Below are 25459 nucleotides of genomic sequence, written 5' to 3'. Positions count from 1 at the left end.
GAAAGGTAAATGGTTACCGCTCAGGAAGGTTCTTGTCAGTTTTCAGAGAGAGATTTGTTGTTCCAGGACACCTACAACTGATTCCTTTTTAATCAGCCACTCCAGTGTCTTGCTGATGAAACTTGCCCCTTCATGGTTCTCCAGATGATAACCTCTTTCCTTCACGTCACCACAGAGTGCCTTTTCTGTTTCTCATATTTCAAGTGAAATATTAGACAGCCAGCCCTCTCCTTTTGCATGAACCACAAGGACTTTGGCCAGGCTGAACTAAGCACTCACAGCCCATCTTCCAAATGGGGTTTTCCACAAGCTTGTCCTGTTCCAGTCCCAGTTGCTGCTGCTGACTGTAAAACTGTAGAACTGATCTCTCTCTCTCTCTCTCAGAGAGAAAAAGTCTATTTGACTCTCTCTGCTACAAAACTATATGACTCTCCTAGAACAGCAAGTTCCACTCCAGATAGAATGTGATTCCGGCAAGTTCTTTCATCTGTTGCCTTTCTGTAAACAACAATCCATTAATGAAGACTCTTGGGCACTCTCCAAAGCTTCTGCAAAATTTCTGGGGCTAATATATCTAGCATTAGCAGAGCTCCAGTATTTTAAATAAGATATATTTTAAAGTGTTTGTATGTGACCTACACTAAAACCCCTGCCCCAATAATCTCCCAGAAACATATCTATATTCTGTCACACATGTAACATTATCTTATCCTTTAAAGAGATAAACACACCAAGCTGCCAATTGTCAGCAGGAAGTTTAAAAAGATGGTAGTACCACACAATATATTCCTTTGTGTTTTGGTTCCAGTGTAATGACCGTCTATTTGAAATATTTACTGTGAACATTTTCCATAAATTCATTTATTTTGTAATTCATTTATTGATTATATCAGCAAGAGCTCAGATTTAATTTGATCACAAGTGTTTGGACAGTTTGCAGTGCAGAAATTGCCTAAATTACCTCTCAATGATTTTGGGACCTACACCTTTGCATCAAATTTCTTAGGATCTGGACCAATAAACTCTCAGCATCAATGGTGTGGGTGTACCGAGGAGTAATGATGGATAATGTGGTTTAAGGAATCCAGCTGAAGCAATGTTAATTCTGTTCTTTCCTGCAACTCTGGAAAAAGATAAATCCCCATGATTGAGATTCACACCCTATTTCAGGTCAAATGATGATACTATGTCCATATGCTTGAAATGGCAATTTTAACTTTTAATTAGTTTATTCATTTTACATGCGATACAAAAAAAGGCTGAGTTCACTGGATACAACTCCAGGCCCCAACAACATCTCAGTATTAGTGTTGAAGACCTGCTAGAAGAGTAGCTGTAGCTCCATTCAAGATATTCTACTATGGTTACAATTCTGGCACCTGCCTAGCAATGTGGAAAGTGTCCACAAAAAGCATGAAAAATTAAATTATCTTGACTACTGACTGATTAACAATGTTGTAATGATCTTCCTCCCATTGCAAGATCAGAAATAGACATTTCACTGATTATTGTACATGATTTAGTTTCATTAATAGTCCTTCAAATTAAGATACAACTTGATGAAATAATACTAGGATAAAATTATATGATGAGACTTAAGGCCAGAAAAAAATAAGAAATTAGAGCTGGAATTGGCCACTTAAAGCCTATTCACTATTATTAACTGATCTGACTGTTGCTTTTAAATTCAATTTTTCTGCCTGATTCCTACAATACTTCCCCGGTTGTTGAAAAATCCATCTCAGCCTTGAATATACCTAATAATTCAGCATCCAAAAACTCTCAAGAATTTCAAAGCCTCGAAGCTCTCTGAGAAAAGATATTCTTTCTTACTTTGGTTTTCAAAAGGCCATCCTTCTCATGCTGAGCCCATGTGCAGCATGAGTAGGACGTGATTGATAAATTGGAACAAAACAAGCCTTCTAATCATCCATAATTACTAAAGGCAAGAAACAATAAAATTTTAAAAATTGAAATGCTAAGCAAATTGATTTCAAAACCCCATGTCATTAATTTTATTTGGTAAACCTTTAAGAATGAATTAACAGATCTGGACAAATTAAAATATAGTGTAGCATCTGTGTGAGCAGTGTGAAAGATGAGATCGGTAGTCAGCAGGTTTGTCCAGAACTAGTGAGTTTATTTTGTCTCGCGCATAGCATTCTTAAGGCACTTGAAACTCCTGCCCCATTGTCCCGGAAGTCATGTCAAGGCTACGTAAGCGCATGCCCTTTGTGCATGTGGGCTCCTTGGTCTTAACGGAAAAGAAGGACATGCGGTGCCAACTTTGGTGCAGCTGCTCCAATGGCACACGCGTTACACTCGGACTCGATTCACCTGACCACTAAGCATGTGGTCAGGTGAATCGGGTCTAAACTATTTTTTAATATATTTAATGAGATTTTTTGAAAATAGCTAGTGTTCTTTTGCACAATAATTTTTAAATTTACACCTCCAGGGTGATCTTATGGAAAATAAACTGTGAACTACCATCCATTACTATGTAACAACTTAGACACACTATGTTACAAAAGTAATAATCCATTACGTATTTACTACACAAGGCCACAGTAATGAATAGAAAGCAGCAGGTGGCTGGATTTGATGAAATACATGGTTCTAAACATGATTAGATTAATGGGTGGAAAATAATGAAAATAATTGTGGCAAGCCAAGAGATGACGTCCTGTTAAGATATGAGGTTATGAATGATTGGGCACAGAAATGTGATTAAGTCAGGACTACTCGAGATGGCAGAGGTCGACAGCATCGAGTCCACGCTGCTGAAGATCCAGCTGCGCTGGGTGGGTCACGTCTCCAGAATGGAGGACCATCACCTTCCCAAGATCGTGTTATATGGCGAGCTCTCCACTGGCCACCGTAACAGAGGTGCACCAAAGAAAAGGTACAAGGACTGCCTAAAGAAATCTCTTGGTGCCTGCCACATTGACCACTGCCGGTGGGCTGATATCGCCTCAAACCGTGCATCTTGGCGCCTCACAGTTTGGCGGGCAGCAACCTCCTTTGAAGAAGACTGCAGAGCCCACCTCACTGACAAAAGGCAAAGGAGGAAAAACCCAACACCCAACCCCAACCAACCAATTTTCCCCTGCAGCCGCTGCAACCGTGTCTGCCTGTCCCGCATCGGACTTGTCAGCCACAAACGAGCCTGCAGCTGACGTGGACTTTTACCCCCTCCATAAATCTTTGTCCGCGAAGCCAAGCCAAAGAAAAAAGAACAATATATAAAAAAATGGCAGTGTCTCATAGCAACAGGCATTTCAGAGTCCAGGCTTTGATTTGTCTCAGCTTTTGTTTGCAAATAAAGGCTTAAACTTTTCTGAAGAATTCTGTTTTTCCTGACTCCTTTTTGGATATCATAAAACCACAACAATCTTCTGCTTCTTATTCCAACACTATCTTTTGTTGTTATCTAACTTCCATTTGCTTCTATCTTAACAGAGGTACTTCCAACCTTTCTTCTTTTCTCCATTCTTGAAACTTGTTTATCTTGGTTTTTGATTTCCAACTCCTGAGCAGTTCTCGTGTCCTTCAGTTTTTAATTCAGCGTGAGTAGGGGTTTTTAAGAGAAAAAAAATACTAACATTCTAATGTTTTAACCACAGAATTATTGTTCATTTTTGAAGAACATGACTAAATCTAATGGTCTTATTGAAGAGAACTGAGTTGTAATATTCTGTTTTGCAACGAGTTGAGTTTCTAAACTAATCTGCAACAAACCATTCTCTAAATTTCAAACTCTATGCTGACCTGCTGATAATACTCCACCCTCCAAGAGGACTCGTATCATATACTCTGCAGCTTTTGAGGGGCATGGTTACATTTTCCAGAAAGAATGCATAACCATTCTACTTAGTTGAACAATACCTACAACAGTTCAATATTTTTACAATATTAGTGGCTTTCTTCTCAATTAGAGCTTAAACCCGCAACATTATTAATTTTGAAAGCACTTTTGTAGTAAAATTAAAAATTAAAATTACTTAAAAACAATTTAGGATTTGTTTTAAAGAACAATTGCTCACTCGCTAGTAATGCCAAGTAACATTACAAATATTATGCTATAGCAATAACCATCATACAAAAATAAACCCAGCTACTTTCTTACGAGAATTAGTAGCCTCAACATTATCCAAGTGCCCATCTAACTGAAGTTGATGTAGACAACGTACAGATGCAGTATTTGCAAGAACACCAGAGGCTGTGTACTCCATACTTTTAAGATTTGCTTCACCCCTGCAATCCTCAGAGGCCTGTACATCCCCAGTTTTAGATTCAAATATATTCCAAGGCCTAAAATTCTTGAGACCTCTCTTTCCTCTTTAATAGTTTTTTTTCTAAAATTCATGAATATGGTTAATTAGTTGGCTATTGACGAATATTATAGTTTTTAGATAGCGTGAAATATCTCGGAATAATAAAGTGCCAAATGAAACAGATTTTTTTTCTTTTTTATAATCACTTAACCAATTACTTGGGTTTAATTCTCAAAATTGAAAACATTGGTTTATTAAAAAATAATTTATTAGGAATACTATAGTCATTAAACATTCCAATTTAAGTGGAATTAGTAATTCCTCCACATCCGTCCCCTATCTTTCTGATTTTTGGCGTACCTCAGGGGTTCCCAACCTTTTTGTTCCTCTGTACCCTCTTGGGCATTTTTAAAGGTGTACTGACAATAACCACACCAGCAGTGCCAGTATAAGACAGCTTTAATAAACTAATATGTACACTAAGAGGTCTTGCCTCTCTGCAAGACTAACCTGGAAGGCTAGACTAGCTCTGGACTCCTTTATATACAAGGTCACCGGGATGACCCCTGGTGACCTAGTGGTGTAATTACATATCACCACATTCACCCCCCCCCCGCCTAAAAATTATTATTCCCCCCGCCCCCCGGTCCTCCTTCCCTTGTTTGTAAGTTCATAAGTCCAAAATTTTTCGTGGCTTTCATTGCCTTCTGGACCTCCTCGGTAGTAGTATAGGGGTGGGTAGTTCGGTCTGCCTTTCGACCTTTCTTGGTGGAGATTTGGGAGTGGGAAGTACAGGATGGCCATGTGGCTGTGTGGGCTGGGGATCCGCTTGTATGGGATTAGGTTCTGCCATCAAGTCTAGGGTGGTGATAGTTTGTGGGGTGGGCGTACCCAGGGTCCTGATTTCCGGGTTGGGTGGTATAGACCTCTGGGGTGACTCGATGGACGACTGTTCTGGTGACTGCTGCTGTGCTCCTTGTTGATCCATAGACATCTGTGTTTCCTCCGTGTTGTTCACACAGCCGGCCGGCGCGAGATCCCTGGTGGCCACTGAGTCTTCTCTTCCATCTGGGAATGTGTCGAAGGTGTACTGAGGGTTCATGTGCCTCAACTCCACATGATCCACCAGCGGGTCCGCTTTGTGGTGTCTGCAGTGCTTCTGGAGGAGAACAGGTCCCAGTGTCATCATCCATTTAGGCAGCACTGTGCCCATCGTGGCTTTCCTTGTGAAAGAAAAGATATGGTCATGTGAGGTCATGTTAGTGGCAGTACACAACAAAGAAAGTATAGAGTATAGGGCTTCTGGCAGCACTTCTTGCCATCTAGTAACAGGTAGGTCTTTTGCTTTTAAAGTCAAGAGGACCATTTTCCAGATAGTGGCATTTTCCCTTTCGACTTGATCATTCTCCCTGGGATTGTAACTTGTAGTGTGGTTGGTAGGACTGAGAGTACTTCTGCGCTCATGAATGCAGCACCCCTGTCTGTGTGTATGTAGTTCGGGTACCCAAATATGCTGAAGATGGGTTGGAGGCATTTTATAACAGTGGCCGCTGATACATTAGAACACGGGATTGCGAAGGGGAAACGGGAATATTCATCTATTACGTTTAGGAAATAGACATTTCTATTATTGGATGGGAGCTGGCCTTTAAAATCAAGACTGTGCTCAAAAGGTATGGTAGCTTTTATCAGGGTGGCTTTGTCTGGCCAGTAAAATTGCAGTTTGCATTCCACACAGATGGGCCAGCTCTTGTTCACTGACCTCACTTCCTCTACCAAAAATGGGAGGTTTTCGGTTTTAATGATGTGAAACAGTCTAGCAACCCCCGGGTGGCCCAGCTCATTGTGGAAGCTCTGCAACTGGCACGTGTGGTTAAGGATGGCACAAGTGCCTCTGGACAGCACATCCGGGGGCTCGTTGAGTCTCCCGGGGCGGTATAGAATGTCGTAGTTAAATGTAGACAATTCTATCTGCCAGCGCAGGATTTTGTCGTTCGTAATTCTCCCCCTGTTCTGGTTATCGAACATAAAAGCCACAGACCTATGGTCTGTGACGAGGGTGAAGTGTTTGCATGCCAGATAATGTCGCCAGTGCCTTACTGCTTCCACAATGGCTAGGGCCTCCTTCTCTACTGCTGAGTGTCTTACCTCTGACCCCTGTAGGGCTCGCGAGAAAAAGGCCACCGGTCGTCCGTCTTAGTTTAAGGTGGCTGACAGAGCCACATCGGATGCATCTGTTTCTACTTGAAATGGGATCGACTCATCTATGAACTGCATAAGTCCCTAATGTTAGCGATATGGTCCCTAATGTCCCTGAATGCTCTGGTGGCTGCTGGGCACAGTGGGAAAACTGAGGCTTTTGTATGTGGGCGAGCCCTGTCAGCGTAGTTGGGCATAGTAAGCGAACAGTCCCAAACACCTTTTTAGTGCTTTCAGCGTGAGTGGCACTGGGAGGTCTAGGAGAAGGCGCATACGGGCTGGGTCTGGGCTGATTTCCCCATTCTATGTAGCCCAGGATTGACAACTTCCTGGCACTAAAGACGCATTTGTCCCTGTTTTATGTTAGGTTCCTTACCTTGGCTGCCTGGAAGAAGTGTTTTAAATTCGTGTCATGATTCTCCTGAGTGTGGCCACAGATTGCCACGTTGTTTAAGTAGGGGAACACCGCTTTCAGTTGGAACTAATATACTATTCGGTCCATTTCTCTCTGAAACAGGGACACTCCATTGGTGACACTAAAGGGGAGCTGCAGAAATTGATACAGCCTTCCGTCTGCCTCAAATGCTGTGTAAATGCGATCGCTGTTTCTAATGGGCAGTTGGTGGTATGCTGCCTTCAGGTCTATGGTGGAGAACACCTTATACTGCGCAATGTTGTGGACCATGTCTGCTATACGTGGCAGGGGGTAGGCATCTGGTTATGTAAATTTCTTGATTATCTGGCTGTAATCCACGACCATACGCAGTTTTTCTCCTGACTTTACTGCAAACACCTGGGCTCTGCTCTATGATGCCCTCCTGTAGTAGCCTGCGGACCTTTGTCCTAATGAAGGCTCTGTCCCTCGGGCTGTACCTCCTGCTCTTTGTGGCTATTGGTGTGCATTCTGGGGTCAGGTGTGTGAACAGCGGAGAGGGTTCTATGTTCAGGACAGACAGGCTGCAGTGATGTTTCTTCGTAAGGCGTAGTGGGGGGTGAGGCCTGTTGTGCACTATTGTAATGCTTTTGAACTGGCACTGAAAATCTAACCCCAATAGTGTCACATTTGTGGCCTGAAATGTGAAGTTAATAAAACATTAAACACAAGTTTTATCAGGTAAACTTCTCTGTGGCTTTTTATTCTCCCGTTTCCTTTGTTCTCCTGCTTGTGTTCTTATCTCTCTCTCATACCACGTGACTTCCGGTACATCTCATACATATTCATTATCATGACATCCCTCCTTTAATCAGAAATAAACTTTACCTTCACTTATCAATATCCCTCGGAAACCTACAAACATCGTAACTAATGGTAATACTATAACTCAACTACATACAATTTACTTCCGACAGCACTCATACATGCACTTTATGATATAAGATTAAATACTGTCCCAAAGTTCTTATTAAAACTATGGCACAAAGTCTTCGTATCGTTTGGGCACTTTCCGGTTTTGTTTCGGCCTGCCTGCGATATTGTCGTCGCTTCTCGGTTGTTCACTCTCGGCGTCGGAAATACTGCTCACCTCGGCTTCAAGTGTTTCTGGCGCTCTAGTCACTTCATCAGGAGTGCTGGTAACTGCTTCTGGAACATCATCAGGTCTCTCAGTTTCAGCATCTCGTATTGGCCTTTCAACCTCTTTGCTCGATGTATCTCTGGACTGGTACCTTTTTACACCTGATACATTTCTCTTATACAGGACTCCAGTCGGAGACTTGACTTTCACCATACTGCCACTTCTGGATACGACAGTATAGGGTTGATGGTAATAAGGTGTGTCTAACTTACCACCAGTTTCATGCCTCACTAGAACATTATCTCCTGGCATGATGTCTGAGTACTTGGCTCCATGGTTTGAATCTGTGTACAGCTTTGCTGCACCTTTCTTTTCAGCATCGTGGTCCCTCATCTCCTGGTCGTCTCGATTTCCTTTATTTCTGGCATTTTTGTGCGGATTTTTCTCCCAAAAAATGCTTCTGCAGGACTTTTTCCAGTGGTTGCATGAGGCGTTGCTCGATAGACAGCCACATAAGATAGCAATGCTTCTCGCCAATTTTGTCCTTCTGCGTGTGCAATCCTCAATCGTTTTTCAATGGACTGATTTTGTCTCTCTACTTCTCCATTGGCTTGCGGCCATTTCGGAGTTACTTTATGATGGTGGATACCTGTGGTCCTCATGTATTCCGCAAATGTCTCTGAAATGAATTGTGGACCATTGTCAGAGTATAATGTAACAGGTAATCCATATCTTGCAAATATCTCTGCTAACGCTTGTATTGTTTTTTCAGTGGTTGTGGACTTCAACACCACGTACTCATAGTATCTGCTGTAGTAATCTATCACTACCATAATTGATTCACCCGTCGGTAAAGGTCCAAGAAAATCAACAGCTACGTCGATCCATGGTCCTGTCGGAAGTTGCATACTCCGGATCGGTTCTGGCGGATTACTCCTACTTGTGATTTGACATCCGTGACAAGTTTAAAAAATTTCTCTGCGTCCTTATCACAACCTGGCCACCATACCTTGGTCCTGAGGTTTTGCTTGGTACCAACAATTCCTAGGTGTCCTTCATGTGCTAAGGATACGATCTTCAGTCTCAATCTTTGCGGAATCACCAATCTGAAACCTCTTAATACACACTGTCCGATGCAACAAAGTTCGTCTCTAATGGGAATGTAAGCCTTGTGAGTACACTTGTCCCATTGTCCACTCTGTATGCGTTCTCTTACTTCCATGAGTTTGGATCACGTTCGGATTCTCTCTCGACTTCCTTCGTAGTCACAGCTTTCGGTGTCGCCTGAATAGCTACAAAGCGTACAAAGCTATCTGTTTCTGTTCCCAATTCTGACTTGGATTGTGGACCACCATCCTTCACCAATCTGGACAGCGGATCAGCAATGTTTGCTTTCCTTGCAATGTGGATTACTTTATATTTGTAGGGTTGTAGTCTGAGTACCCATCTCTCTATTCTGGCACATGGTTTGGATCTAGGTGCATAGATCACCTCTAATGACTTATGATCTGTGATGAGTTCAAATTCAATGCCGTATAAATATGCATGGAACCTCTCACAGGTCCATACAAGTCTGAGTGCTTCTTTCTCTGTCTGAGAGTATCTTCTTTCCATATCTGATAACGATCTGCTGGCATAGGCAATGATTCTTGGTCCTCCATCATGCATCTGGACCAACACAGCTCCTAAACCAACCGGGCTGGCATCCGCTATGACTTTGGTTGATGCCGCCGGATCGTAATATCCAAGAGTTTTTGCATCTGTCAGGCTTTGCTTCAGCGCTGTGAACGCTTTCTTCTGCTCAGATCCAAAATGAAATGGTACACCTTTCCTGGTTAGTTTCCTTAGTGGTTCTGCCACTGTAGCGAAATTAGGAATGAACTTTGCACAAAAATTGACCAATCCTAGGAAACTTCTCACCTCTGTTGCGTTCTGAGGTGCACGTGCCTCTGCAATAGCTTTCACCTTGGCCTCTGCAGGGTTTAGTCCTTCCCGTGTAAGTCTGTGTCCCATGAAGTCTATTTCTGACACACCGAACTGGCACTTGTTTCCATTCACGGTAAGGCCTGCCTCCTGTAGTCTAGATAGTACACGCCTCAACCGTTTGTCATGCTCTTCCTTCGTTGGTGCATGGACTACGATGTCGTCAGAAATGTTGGCAACTCCAGGAATACCTTGAATCACTCAATGGATTTCTTACTGGTAGATCTCCGAAGCTGCATTAATTCCAAATGATAGTCTCTTGTAACGATACAATCCACAGTGAGTCATAAATGTAGTTACATCTCGGGAACCTGGATCCAGCTCTAATTGATGATAGCCCTATTTCAGATCAATTTTTGAGAACACCTTGCTGGTAGTTAGTTCTTGAAGTATTTCCTCCACTGTTGGTATAGGGTGTCGTTCTCTAATTATAGCTTCATTGGCCATTCTCATGTCAACACAGTCTTATGTCACCCTTTGGTTTGGGCACAATCACTACTGGGCTGACCCATTGTGTCGAATGTTCCACCGGTTCAATAATGTCTTGTTCCATCAATTCTTTAATTTTGGCTTCGACTTTGCCACGAAGTCCAAACGGAGTTCTGCGCATTGGTTGTGCCTTGGGTTTGACCGTTTCATCTACCGCTAGCTTCAATTGTCGACCTTTCAGCTTTCCTACTCCTTGGAAGACTACGGGGAATTCTTGCTTCATATCCTCGTATGACTGAATTGAATTGACACAAGCTCCAATATGAAGTATTGCCAGGTCTTGCGCTGTGCTTCTACTCAGCAATGGTTCTCCCCTCTCTTCTATGACCATAAAATCTGCTTCGGTGTACTTATCTCCAGCTTCAACAGTTGCAGTAAAACATCCAATGGTCTGCAATGGCTTTGTTGCTGTGAATGGATACAGTTTCTTGGAACACTTCTTTGAGGTACAGATGATCTTTTTCCTTTTCAACTTCTCCCATAAATGTCGATCAATCACATTACTGTCACTGCCTGAGTCTACAATGACCTGAACTGTCACTCCACCAATGATCACTGGGACCTTCTCATGATGTACATCATTCAACGTAAATTGGTAACAACTCTGTTCCTCCTGTGCATCATCATCGTCACCGTCTATCTGGCGAATGGTATCTTTCTTTCCAGGATACTTTCCTTTCCCCCAGGCTTTGCCTTTGGAAGTTGTACTCTTCCTCTTCTGGTCTGCATTGGACTTGCTTTTGCACTTCTTTGCAAAGTGGTCCTTACCTCTACACTTTCTGCAAACTTTGCCTTTGGCCGGGCAATATGGGTCTTTTCCAAAGTGACCTCGGTTTCCACATCGATAACACTCCACGTCCTGTGTCAACGTATATCTTGGCTGGTTATGGCGATGTGTGAGCCTCTTAATTTGCTGGCTTGAGTTGTCTTTCAGGGTCATGGTATGAAATTGCCCTTCAACAGCCTCTAATGCAGCAGCAATGGTTAAAGCATCGGTGAGTTCCAACTCACTCCCTCTTTCCAGTAGACGTCTTCTGAGTTTATCTGAGCTACAGTGCTGTACGACTTGATCCAATAATTGGTTGTCCAAATCAGCTGGCATGTAATTGCATCCAACAGCTAGCTGGCGTAGTCTCATCACGTACTGAGCAATTGTCTGGCCATCTTCTTGTCTCGTTCTCCGAAACAAATGGCGTTGAAATGTAGCATTCGGTGTCACTACATAGTATGCATTTAATGCATCTACCGCTTTCCGGTATTCATCCTTTCTTCCAGTATTCAAAAGTGTTTTAAATGTTTCCCGAACTGTGGGTCCTGCAGTGAAAAGAAGTAACGCCTTCCTCTGCACTTTTTGTTCAACTGTACCGGTATCTAGAAATAGGCCACGACTGTCGGCGTAGGATTCAAATTCTTCCAGCCATGCCTTCCACTTCACACTTACAGTGCTTGCATCACCCGTTGGGTCAAAATGAGCAATTCCACTATGTATTAGAAAGTCACTGTCTGCACCAGCCATGAGGAAATATTCCAGCCCCAAAAGTACTGAGACAAGAGAAAATTCTTATCACCTTGAAGTTGTCTGTAATCCTCTGTAATCTTGTTTAGTCTTTAATTTTCTTCAAGCTTCTTTCATCCTCGTCGCCAATGTCACATTTGTGGCCCGAAATGTGAAGTTAATAAAACATTAAACACGTTTTATCAGGTAAACTTCTCTGTGGCTTTTTATTCTTCCGTTTCCTTTGTTCTCCTGCTTGTGTTCTTATCTCTCTCTCATACCACGTGACTTTCGGTACATCTCATACATATTCATTATCATGACAAATAGCACCGGGGCATAGAGGTGAGGGAGTACTAGTAATTTGAACCCTTTGTATTTTGTGCCCTGGATTTCGAGAGTAACCCTCTAAAACTGCTTTACCTTAGTCTCAAGGCTGCGAGTTGTTAACAGGACCTGGTGCTCACTTGGGCGTGTGGGGAGGGCAAAGGAGTTGACTAACCCCTGGTCAATAATACTTTCAGTGCTTCCACTATATATTAAGCAATTTACCCTCACATCATTAATTTTGATGCACACAGTGTCATCAGATAAATTGTGTGAACTCGCCTGATTCATGCGGAGGGAAGCAAATATGGCGTGTCCTTCGTGTCCTTCCATCTGATAGTACTCGGGGGACATATTCATCTCCTGAAGACTTGTGTTCTCTGCTTTGTAGCATTTGTCCAAGATGGCTGGCTGCACATGGCATTCTTCTTTTTCTTCTGTTTGTCTGTGGAGAAAGAAGAACTTTCCTGCCTCTCATTAGCGTGAGAATGGGCCTTGGCTGTGGCCTTGGGGCTTCTGCAGACCTTTGCATAATAGCCACGTTTTCCACAGTTGGAACAGACATTTTCTCTGGCAGGGCAGAGGGCTCTGGGGTGCTTTCTTTGTCTACAGAAAAAGCAATTTGGACCCTCAAGGTGCTGCTGCTGCTGTGAATTCCTGTCAGGCAGTGTACTTTTCTTTTCGTGGGGCTAGAGAGTCCAGCAGTGTGAAGTTTGTCCCAGCCCCAGAGTCCTGTGAATACTCCTCCAATTCTTTCCTGGTGCTTTCTAAAGCTTCTGCAATAGTCTCTGCCTCATCTAGCCCCACCATTCCTTTCTCCAGCAATTGATGTCTTGTCTCAGTGGATCGTATGGCTGCTACAATTCTGTCCCTAATAAGGTCCTTCGCATACTCTCACCAGGTCTTTCAGAGAGAATATAAAGTCTCTGGCATACTCGCCTACTTGTTGTGACCTGGTCGCGAGTCTGTACCGGGAGTGAAGTTCACTATGCTCCTTACTGTAATGGCTCTGTAAAATGCTCATTGCCTCTTGGTAGGACCTGGCATCCTGTATAAGGGAGTAAGGGTGGTCTCCCAGCTGCACTAACAGCAGCATTAATAGCTCTATCCGATGCCTCAGCACCCTCCACGTAATTCAGAAAGCATCTCTGCCAGCGGCCAAAGTGCGTGCCGGCTATGGGATTTCTGGGGTCGAGCTCCAGCCTTTCTGGTCACAGCACATGTCTAAGCCGCAGTCTCTGGTCCCTTCGGTGTAGCAAGGGTGGACCCTGGAGTACTGGAAGCTGCTGGTAAAATCTCTGTGGGTCTTGTGTCTGCTGGAGGAGTAACCTGGGTGCTTGGGGCTGTTGGTTGAGTCTCTGGCTTTGGGACATATGCAGCAGGCTTAGGGGGGAATCCCAGCGGTAGCATCAGGTCTCCGTGATACTGGGGAAACTGCTGCTGGGCCGTGACGATAGCTGGCTCTGGAGTGGTCGGGAATTCTGCACATACGTGGTGATTGGGAGCACGACTTGTGGAGATCCTTCCACCCGCGCTTGTAGTGGCCCCTTTCTGATCGGACCGTGGTTTAGGGTCGGTGGCACTTGTACCGGCGAACCCACGGGCAGGCAGGGCTCTTGGCCATTTCTTACCTGCCCTATCGTACTTCTGTGGTCTTCCCTGCATTCCACCACGATTCCAGTCCAGCGGTCCCTCGCCGTCTCTGTCCTCGGATGCACGTGCGTGCTCGTCGTCCCCGGATTCCATTCCTCAGGAAGAGTCTCCAGGTGGTCGGGAATGCGCATTGGAGCAGAAGCAGCTTCCAGGTTCGTCTTGCAGAGAGTCAAGACCTCTTAGTGTACATATTAGTTTATTAAATTGTACTGACAATAACCACGCCAGCAGTGCGAGTATAAGACAGCTTTAATAAACTAATATGTACACTAAGAGGTCTTGTCTCTCTGCAAGACGAACCTTGAAGGCTCGACAGTAACTCTGGACTGCTTTATATACAAAGTCACTGGGATGACCCCTGTTGACCTAGTGGTGTAATTGCATATTACCACAAAAGGTTCCCGAGTACCCCTAAAAATTAAGGATTAAAAAAAAACACGACATTGTGCAATCTGACTGCAGATTACAACACCATGTAGTGGTTATTCTCTCAGACCCAATGTACCCCCTGAAAAGTGCAAATGTACCACTGGGGGTACATGTACCCCAAGTTGGGAACCCCATGCACATCTGAAAAAGGGCCCGGGGCCAAAACGATGACTTCTTACTGCTTGTTGGGTGACCAACTGAATTCCTGCAACACTGGTGTATTACACGTTTATTTTTGTGTTTCATCCCATATTAAGATAGTCTATAAACAGGTTGCTTTTACATGACATCATTTCTCTTTTCGTTAAACATTAAAAGTAAACGTTTTTAAAAAAAACACTGCAAACAGCTTTAATCTCCTCCTCCCTGCCAAGTGGGAGGCTGTTTGCTCTGGCGGAACGGTTCCTCGAGCCACGGTTCTCCCTGCCCTCAGGCGCATGGTTGCACGCCCTCCTCTCCGGTCCGTCGTGCTATTTCCCCCGGCCGTCATTTCCGATGATGAATTTGTTCACAATATTTTATCCGATTACAGTCAAGAAATCGTTTTGAAAATGGAGACGGCTCAGCTGGAGGCGGATGAAAGAAGCCCGCTGTTGAATGCGGAGCCTGGAAGGTGAGTGACCAGAGGTGGTAGATAAACTGCCCTTCTAAAGAAAGTGAGAGCTACTGGATTTACTTCGCCAAATCTCCGAACGTTTATTAGCCTTTTACTTTAACATATATACAACGTTCTGATGTCAACGTAGACAATTTTCTTAAATGTCAAAATTGAACCCACATCCACCACTTACGCTGGCAGCCTGTTCCAGTGAGTGAAGAAGTTCCCCTCAAAACATTTTACCTTTCATCCGTAACCAATGTCCTCTAGTTCTCATCTCACCCAATCTCAGTGGAAAAAAGCCTGTTTACATTTACGCTCATAATTGTGTCTGGTTATATAAAATCTTACCTCATTCTCTGCTGCTCCAGAGAATAAAGTTTAGACCTATTCAAACTTTCCAATAACTCAACTCTTCTTGTCTCAGTATTATTGTTGTAAAGCCCTTCAATTCTTATTGATATCTTTCCTACAGATAAATCACCAAAACTCCAAATTTGGCCTCACCAATGTCTTCAAATGTCACCAAATGTACTCAAAACTTTGATTTATGAAGACCAATGTGCCAAAAGCTCTCATATGACCCTCTTTACCTCTGATGCCACTTTCGAGGAATTATATATGTGATTTCAATATCTCTCTGGACTTCCGCACTCTGCATTTCCCTACCATTAAAGGTGTAAGTCTTACCCTGGTTTGTCCTCCCAAAATGCAACACCTCACACTTGTCTGCATTAAATTCTATATACCATTTTGCATTCCATTTTTCCGGCTGGTCAAATCCCATTGCAAACTTTGAAAGCCTTTCTCGCTGTCCACTACACTCCCAGTCTCAGTGTTAAATGCTAATTTGCTGATCCAATTTAACACATTATCATCTAAATTGTTAATATAAATGATAAACAACAATAGACTCAGCACCATTCCCTGAGGCACACCAATGGTCACAGGCTTCCAGTTGGAGAGGCATCTACTTGCACTCTCTGGCTTCTCCTGCCTGATCTGATTTCCTACTTCATCTTGAATACTGAGCAACTGAACCCATTTGACCACCAACCAATACGAGACCTTGTCGAGGGCCTTGAGCAGGTCCTCAAGTACTACTTGTAATCATCATGGGCCATCACTAAGGCAAATGGACTTCTAACTGCCATCAAAATGTTCTACCTATTTAGAAAAAGATCATTCAACTTTTAAGGAGATACACACAGAAGATTGCCAATGCTGAAATCTGATGTAAAACAGAATCTGCTGGAGGACCTCAGTGGGGCAAGGAACATCAGACGAAGAAAAAGAAATGTTGAAGATTAGAGCCGAAACCTTTGATCGAGACTGGATAAAGGGTATTGAAATATTGACCATGCTTTTTCTTTCACTGAAGCTGCTTAACCCACTGAGTTCCTCCAGCAGATTGTTCACCTTTAGAGTCCAATTCTTTTTGAGCATTGTGTGCTTTGTTTACATTGAATAGACCAAATATAGATAAGATGAATAGAGTGCTTCTGGCCCCATGTCACTTTAATCCTATGTCCCACTACCACTCTCATCTCTTGTGTGTTGCCTCCTGCACTGTTCCTGTGAAGCTCAATGTAAAATTGAAGATCATTATTTTTTTGATCAGGCATTTTATAATTTGGTAGATGTAATATTGAATGTAATTGTCGCAACCATGTTTCTTTCAGGAAAAAAAATTATTAATGATTCTACAATTCCAAATTACATCTCCCACCTTCCCCCCCCTCCCCACCCCATCCCTGACGATTATCTCTTTTTGTCCCAATATCATTTCTAACCATAATCCTTTTGTTTCCATCCTATTGCAAACCTGCCTTCTGTTGTCTCTGCAAAATGGTGTCAAATGTGCTGAATACTTCTAGGATTGTCCATTTTAATTTTCTTTTTTATACTAATTGTTTACCTTGAGTCATACACAGCTCTTTGTGTTAACATAGAAATGGGAAGCTTCTGTTTTTCTCTACATTTATTTGTTATCTGGCTAAAGCAGAGCCTGCTTTGACTGTCCAACCAAAGCTTCCATATTCCAACAAGAATTGACTCAAAACATCAGAATCACAACAAATTTTAGAAATGGGGTAATCTGTGAACCTGTGCTGGGTTTTTGTCATTGTGTGCACAATATTTTCTCATCTTATCGATTCATAAAATTATATGGTGGCATAGTTGGCGCAGCGGTTAGCTCAATGGTTTTACAGCACCAATGATCAGGACTGGAGTTTGAATCCAGTGCTGTCTGTAAGGAGTTTGTACATTCTCCCAGTGTCTGCATGGGTTTTCCCTGGGGGCTCCAGTTTTCTCCCACCATTCAAAACGTAGTGGGGTTGTAGGTCAATTGGGTGTATATAAAAATAAAAATTGGGCAGCAAGGACTCGTGGGCTGAAATGGTCTGTTACCATGTCCAAATAAAAAAATTTAAATGTAATATTTCTCTGGAGAACAATACTGCTGGCAAAGCTGACTTTAATTTGTCATCTCTTTTTGACCCATGAGAGCACCAGTGGGCAATCTTAAGCTGGTGTAGCTATGTTCTCTTCATAAATTTGACAACGCTGAATGTCATATATGAATTTTTCAGAGGGTATGACTGTCGGTAATCAAGCTTATTCCCTTAAATGTAACATTCTTTTTAAAATGGTCCTATAGTGTATATTTTAAATGATGGATTGTTTTGAAAGACTAGATCAGAAAATAAATCTGAGAAAATTCTGTGAATAAATCATATTTAATCTTAGTTGTTTAGATTTCTCATTTGTAAATCTGTTGAAATGAGGGGTTCACTGTGATCATCACAAATTGAAAACCAACTTTTTCACACAACAAACATATAAGAATAAAATTACAGTTTTGTTATATGAGAAAAAAGTAAAACGTGATCTCAGTTTGATTGCATCCTAATTACCTTGAGCTGCAACGTGAGAAATTACAGAATGGTTTGTAAATATTGGATGTGCCTGATGAGTAGTGGCTGAAGCTTTTTCAGATATATGGGGTATAATTCTGAAAATTTTAAGCAATATGTTTTCTTTGTCCTTTAAGTTTTGCAATTTTTAATTGAAAATGTGGCGTAAAAAAATAACTTTTACTTTCCAAAATCATTTGGTATTATGAAACGTAGGCTTGAATAAAACGTGAAAGTCTACAGACATCGTGGTTGAAGTAAAAGCTCAATGCTGCAGAAACTCAGCAGGTCAAACAGTGTCCTTTATATAGCAAAGATAACCAACTTTTCAGGCTTGAACCCTTCATTTACCTTGTTTGACCTACTAAGTTTCTCCAGCATTGTGTTTTTACTTTTATGAAACATTGGCTATTTTCTTTAATGATTTATTTGCAGTGATCAATAAGATAACCACTTTAGATGATCATGAGAGAATATTGATTGTACTGTCAAAATTGAGCAACAGCAGATACATTAATTTTTTTCCCCACTCTATTCATTGGGAGTTTTTGAGTTTGTTTTCTTCAGGGAGATCAGGTTACTGAGATAAGACGGGACAGTGAAGATTTTGTTTTCTGAACACTTTTGGGTGAATTTTATTGATTTTGGGCTGCTGAGCATGAAAATCACCTTAAAATATTCCTATCACGTACCGTCCTACCACATGACCTATTCTTGTGATTTTCCCGGCATAATTTAAGTTTATTTCGACCACACAAAGCCATGAGGTGCAACATGTCATAAAAATTAAGTTTCTGCATTCGCCCTTGGACTTCTTTCTTCCCTGCTGATCTTGGTGCTGTCAGTTACAAACATGTTGAAAAGTTTCACCAGGACATTGCAACCATGAAAAAGTGGTATCAGGACAAATGGAATCCATCAGTGTTGGCTGACTATTGTTTGACACTGGCATGAGAGGCATCATATGCTGAGAAAAAACAAAATTAAGTGGTAAAACATTTTTAGATCAGTTGAACTAATGCAATTTGTCAGCATTATTATGCGATTAAACAAGCTGAATTCAATAAAAGTTAATTTAATGTTTCTTCAACTTCCTACAGTAAATCTGAAATTATCTTTGTGTTCAGCTTGAAGTTATCTGTCATAATCCCCAATTTTTTTTTCAAGAAGCAAACTTTTGGGAAAAAAATTGTTGTCCAGTATATTGGGTAAATTATTCCTCAGCAATACCTAGAGCAGTATGTATGCAAAAAGAAGTGTTGGATTGGTTAGAGTTCATGTCAGAATGGGGATACTATAATAGGAGAGAAATAGCTTTGTTATGTCAACTGCATTACTTGGAATCCACTTTACCGTATTTCATATACCTGAAATACAGACTGCATTAATGTTGCAATTAATTTTAGTCAGTATCATACAAGATCTTTCAAAAATAGAGTGTAAATAATGAAATGAAATGGCCCAGCTGATAGATTATCAGATAAGATACCCAAACAAAGCTTTGATGTAAAACTTCTCACAAGGGATTTGGCACACAATTGATGGCAAGGGCAGTGAGAGCATCTAGGCGCTGAGTTTCAGTCTTGTTGCTGCCAAGATTAATGATGTATTGCTATCATATCCTTTGATGGGGAGATGGACTGCCAAATTTAGAATATGATGCATGTCAGAAATTAATTTGGAGCAGAGTAAATGTCAGTGCCTGGTAGATGCTGTGTCCCAACAGGAACTTCCCTCTGAGATACTTGTATACTGGCAATCACATTTCTGACATTTGATATGTATGCTCCCAGACATACTGAAAGATTACCATTTGCACTTTGCCACTCTCAAAGAGTCACGGTGGTTTAATTACTATTTTTCCATCTGGGTTAGGAATCATGAAACTTGTGAGTCTCTTAGACTATGAAGAGCACCCTGGAAAAATGTTTATTTATTGCCCTCTGAGCATAGAGGGTGATAATATTTCATGCTTATTATGTTCAGTTTTGCATTATTAAAAAGTGATACATTAACTTTCTTAGTTCATGAAAACATTGACCTGAGGCTTTCTGGACTTTCACGGACTACTATGACACCATCTACAGGATGGATTTTCATAATAATGTAAACAATATGAACTAAGCTTTAAAAGAGCAGCATAATGGTTTGTGTCATGTTCCATGCAGTTCTTGAATATAGGCTATTCTTGAACACCATGGACACTGTTTATTTTACTCACTTTGTGGTGGCTGCATTTTTCTTTACTATGCTTGTGAATTAAAACAATAGTGTTATAAATGAATACACCTAACAAAGCCAGTTAAATACTTTCCAAGCTGACAGTGCACCAGTCTAAAGTAAAACAGCTTAGTTGACTTGAATGTTACCCTTAACGTTGCACATCCAGCAAGTTCATTTGTGCCTTCCATGGATAATGGGAGTTTGAAAGTCAACCTGCTGTAATTATTCTTGTCTCTCCACTTGCTTTCTTTATACTTTAGTAGTATAATTCATTGAAAATGTTTAGTTGGGTGACCAAGAAAATTAATCTTAGTTTTTTTTCAGTAAATGGTGTCATTTTCAATACTATTTCTCTGCTAGTATGGTTCAATGTCCTATTGCATTATAAGTGTAAAGTTCTGATTTCCACATTTAAAGAGGAACATAATTGCACTGGAAAAAGTGCAGAGAAGGTGTTGCCTTAGATGGAGCATTTCATTTATGAGGAAATGCTGGATAGGCTTCATTTATTTATCTTTGAGTGGAGGAGCCTCAGAAGGGATCTGATACAAAATTATGAGAGGCATAGATATAGGTAGATGGTAGGAAGTATTTGCACCATAAAACTAGCTGGCATAAGGAGTAAGGGATGTGGATAGGAGCTTTGGAAAGAATTCACCCAGAGAGTAGTTGTAGTTTGGAATGCTCTGTCTAAATGGATGGTAGAGCAGAGCTTTTCACAGCATTTATGTATCTGGGTGAGCACTTGAATCACCATGGCAGAGAAAGAGACCGACCATGTGCTAGTGAATGGGATTGATACAAATGTGTACTTGAAAGTCAGCATGGACATATTGAACTGAAGGACCTATTTCTATGCGGCTTGACTTTTGCCCATTACAAATTAATTTACATTCTACATAGAAACCACTGTTACACTGTTAAGAATAATATCACTTGCATTAGTTGATTCAGATCTGTTTTTTCTCTAAACCACAGCACAAAGTTTAATATCAGTCTTTTAATATCTACTGAACCGCTTTGATTAGTATAATCCATTTTCCCATAAGTTTTCTGATAAAAGCTGCAAAAAATACATAAATTTAAAAAAAACACAGATACTGGAAATCTAATATATATTTATGCATGTATGTTTGTTTGCAAATCAATACAGAGCACTCTAGAAATGCCCAAGGAGGTTCAGTAGGGGTAACATTTGATGCAATGGAAGCTTAATGCTTTTGAGGATTGATACCTCGTGCACCATCTGAAATGACATTGCTCATATCTTTAAACTTGCCAATTTTTGGAAGTGAAGCATATTGCAAGTATGATGAAAGTTTATGTTATTGCATAAAGTTGTGTGCTATAGATGTGACCTCACCAAATTACTGGGGTGAAGTACATGCCCTGTCCTCCTGCCCTCAATTTAAATTTCCCTATCCCCATCAGCTGTGCACAGTGCCCACAGTATGAACTGTATAGAAGATGTTTGCAGCAGGCAGACAGGATTTCCTTGACAACAACTCCCTATCTTGGTACTTCTACCACTGGGAAGGGCAGGGGTAACAGATTCATGAAAATACAAACACCTCCAGGTTCACAGTATTCTGATTTAAATTAAATTTAAATTTAGAGGTACCACATGGTAACAGGCCCTTCCAGCCATGAGCCTGTGCTGCCCCAAATACACTAATTAACCGACACCCTGTACATTTTTGGATGGTGAGAAGAATTTGGAGCACTGGAGGAAACCTTCACAGACATGGGAAGAACGTAGAAATTCCATACAGACAGCACCAGGGTCGCTGACACTGTCATTGCATTATGTTCTTCATCTTCACTGAATGAAAATACAGATTTAAAAAAAATCAGTTTACATTTATTAATCATCATTAATTGCCATTGACATAGTAATGACAAGCAAATTTCTTGAATTATTGTGCTTTGGGGAAGGTAGTCTTGTAATGTTGATTGATGAAGTGTTCCTGGATTTGTACCTCATAATAATGAAAAAAATGATGATCAGATAATTAATTATTGACTTTTGAAGATAATCCAAACTACGAAGGTAAGCATACCATATGCCTTCTTCAGCACTCATGTTGCCTGTTTTGGGGGAACTGTGAACATGAACCCCAAAGTTCAATTTTTCATTGACATTCCTCATTCCTGTTTACTGTATATGACCTACCCCCACATGACTTCCCAAATTTCCTGAGATGAGAAGTAAAACATAAAAGTCTGCAGACACCATGGTTGAATTAAAAACACAATGCTGGAAAAACTCAGCAGGTTAAACAGTGTCCTTTATATAGCAAAGCCAAAGATACATAACCAATGTTTTGGGCTTGAGCCCTTCATCAAGGTATGGAAAAATATTGGCAGGTGTCCGAACTAAAAGGTATGGGGGAGAAGCATGGTCCCAAAGGCAGGAGGTAATAGGTGGAGAAGGGAGGGAGAGCACAGCAGCAAGCAGGGTAAGGAGGGTGGTGAATAGAGAGGGAAGGGAGTGGAGAATTGAGGAAAAGAAGAAAGGCAGAAGGGAAGACAGGGAGAAAGGAGAGAAGGTTAGCAGAAACTAGAGGTCTATGTTAATTAATATAGCCACTCCTCTTGCTTTTGAATTATATGATGCTGCTGTTACATGTCCTACCCAATCTCTCTTTAATTTCTTGTGCTCCAATTCAGTTAAGTGTGTTTCTTGGACAAATGCTATATCTATTTTTTCCTTTTTCAGTAAATTTAGTAGTTTCTTCCTTTTAATTTGGTTATGTATTCCATTAATATTTAAAGTCATATAGTTCAGCGTAGCCATTTTATATTTTGTTTATCTTCTCTTTCCGTTTTTCCATCATTACCTTTCCTCCTTTTCCATTTCTGTTTTCTTATTTTCAACTCTTTACCAGACAACATTCCTACAACATCCAACATTTTCCTTATTCTCCTATTTCTATCTTCTTTATCCCCAATCTCCCCCTTCCCCTCCTGAGTTGTCCTTTATCCCTTGTCGGACAACCACATCTCCCCTCTCCATTTGGATTTGCGAATCCACTCGCAAGCGTCAACTGATTTTGCAGTGACCGCTCTTTTCCCCCACCCAGCACCCCCCAGAAAAGATTTCACTTTTCATATGTCACAAAGGTCACTCTTTTAATTCCCTCCTTATTCTCTCTATTCCATTACCTTCCCTTATTAATTCTTGTCTATACTATCTATGTTTTCCTCTAATTACAGATACTTTCACGTATGCCCATTGTCTCTATTCACTCTTATACTTCTTTACCCGCATACATATCAATCGTGGTCATTTTTACCCTCATTACCCGTCTTCATCCCTCAGTCTATTTTGGTCTTTACCCACATACATATCAATCGTGATCATTTTTACTCTCATTACCCGTCTTCATCCCTCAGTCTATTTTTGTAATTGTTCTGCAAATTTTCGTGCTTCTTCTGGATCCGAGAACAGTCTGTTTTGTTGTCCTGGAATAAATATTTTCAATACCGCAGGATGCTTTAGTGTAAATTTATACCCTTTCTTCCATAAAATCGCCTTTGCTGTATTGAACTCTTTTCTCTTCTTTAGGAGTTCAAAACTTATATCTGGATAGATGAAGATTTTTTGCCCTTTATACTCCAGTGGTTTGTTGCCCTCTCTTACTTTTTCCATTGTCTTCTCCAGTACCTTTTCTCTTGTAGTATATCTTAGGAATTTTACTACAATAGATCTTGGTTTTTGTTGTGGTTGTGGTTTAGAGGCCAATGCTCTATGTGCCCTTTCTATTTCCATTTCTTGCTGTAGTTCTGGACATCCTAGGGTCTTAGGGATCCACTCTTTTATAAACTCCCTCATATTCTTGCCTTCTTCATCTTCCTTAAGGCCCACTATCTTTATGTTATTTCTTCTGTTATAATTTTCCATTATATCTATTTTTTGAGCTAGTAGTTCTTGTGTCTCTTTAGTTTTTTTATTAGATTCCTCCAATTTCTTTTTTAAGTCTTCTACCTCCATTTCTGCTGCTACTGCCCGTTCTTCCATCTTGTCCATTTTTTTCCCCATTTCTGTTAAGGTCATATCTATTTTATTCACTTTCTCTTCTGTGTTGTTTATTCTTCTTCTTAAATCATTGAATTCCTGTGTTTGCCATTCTTTAAATGACTCCATGTATCCTCTAACAAGAGCAAGTATATCCTTTACCTTGCCTTTCCCTTTATCTATTTCACTGTATTCTTCCTCTTCTTCTTCCTCTGGGTTGGCCATCTGTTGTTTCTTTGTTGCCCTTTCCTTCTCTTCTTTCTTGTTTCCATTGTCTTCTGTGGTCTCTTCTTGCTGCAGGTGTTCTGCAGCTGTTGTTGCCGGCTGTGGAGATCGACTCCCCAGCTGGTCCCCCCTCCCGTCGGTGTGTTTTTTTTCATGCGCATCGCACATGCGCGAGGAGTCGCGCATGCGCGGTTGCGCACTTTTACTCTGCTCTGTGAGCCATTGTTGTAGTTCTTTTTCTACCGACCTGAGGTAGTGGGCTCCTCTCTCCACAGCGGGCCTCTTCGGACAGGTAAGGCCTTCACCTTTTTCCTCCGTTGTCTTCTCTTCCTCTCTTCTTACCGTTGATTTTGATTTTTCTTCTTTTGTCTCCATCTTCTTTCCACCTTTATACTCACTTTTCTTTAACTTGTATTTCTGTGCCTTTGTATTTTCTCTTGTTTTTCCCGACTTTTCTGGAGAGGGCTGGAGTTCACCGTCCGGCCACTACTCCATCACGTCGAGGTCTATGTTAAGGCCATCCAGCTGAAGAATGCCCATGCAGAAAATGAGGTGTTCCTCCAATTTATGGGTGGTCTTAGGATAGTACACAATGCCACGGACAGACACGTCAGCATGGGACTGGGATGCAGAACTGAAATGGTTGTCCACCGGGAGGTACCTGCCACTGGTGTGGGCAGATCAAAGGTGTTCAGCTAAGAGATCTCCCAATCTGCTCCCGGTGTCTGATGTAGAGAAGGCCACAAAGGAACACTGGATGTAGTAAATCAATCCTGCAATTATGCAAGTGAAGTGTTAGTTCACGTAAAAGGCCCGTTTGGGGTCCTGGACTGTGGTGAGTAAGGAGATGTGGATGCAAGTTTGACACATCCTGCTGCCACAGGGGAAGGTGCCAGTGGGGGGAGGGATAAGTGCACGAGCAAGTCACAGAAGGCAGAGAGGGAGAAGATGTGTCTGGTAGTGGGATCCTGTTGTAAGTGCTGGGGAAATTCTGGAGGATAATGTGTTGGATGCAGAGGCTGGTGGGGTGGTAGGTAAGGACAATGGGAATCCTGTATTTGTTGGATCTAGGGGTAGACAGGGCTAGGGCAAATGATCAGGAAATGGAGAG

At 41.5% G+C, this 25459-nt stretch overlaps 1 protein-coding gene across 5 annotated transcripts in view; it reads left to right on the top strand.

Moving 5' to 3' along the window:
• The first annotated feature begins 14779 nt into the window (after window positions 1-14779).
• The window catches only part of mfsd8 (major facilitator superfamily domain containing 8), an 86702-nt gene continuing 76022 nt past the window's right edge, over window positions 14780-25459 (top strand). For 2 of the 5 annotated variants that reach the window (XM_069925252.1, XM_069925250.1), the window contains exon 1: window positions 14780-14979. In XM_069925252.1, coding sequence (XP_069781353.1) covers window positions 14804-14979 — 176 coding nt within the window. In that variant the 5' untranslated portion in view covers window positions 14780-14803. Of the gene's footprint in view, window positions 14980-16139; window positions 16308-25459 lie in introns of all 5 variants that reach the window. The other 3 variants (XM_069925254.1, XM_069925251.1, XM_069925253.1) reach the window with 2 other exon arrangements.

The sequence above is a fragment of the Narcine bancroftii genome, chromosome 3 (assembly GCF_036971445.1).
Source record: "Narcine bancroftii isolate sNarBan1 chromosome 3, sNarBan1.hap1, whole genome shotgun sequence".
Lineage (NCBI taxonomy): Eukaryota > Metazoa > Chordata > Chondrichthyes > Torpediniformes > Narcinidae > Narcine > Narcine bancroftii.
Note: the sequence above shows the minus strand (reverse complement) of the source record. Positions and strands in the feature narration are given on the sequence as shown.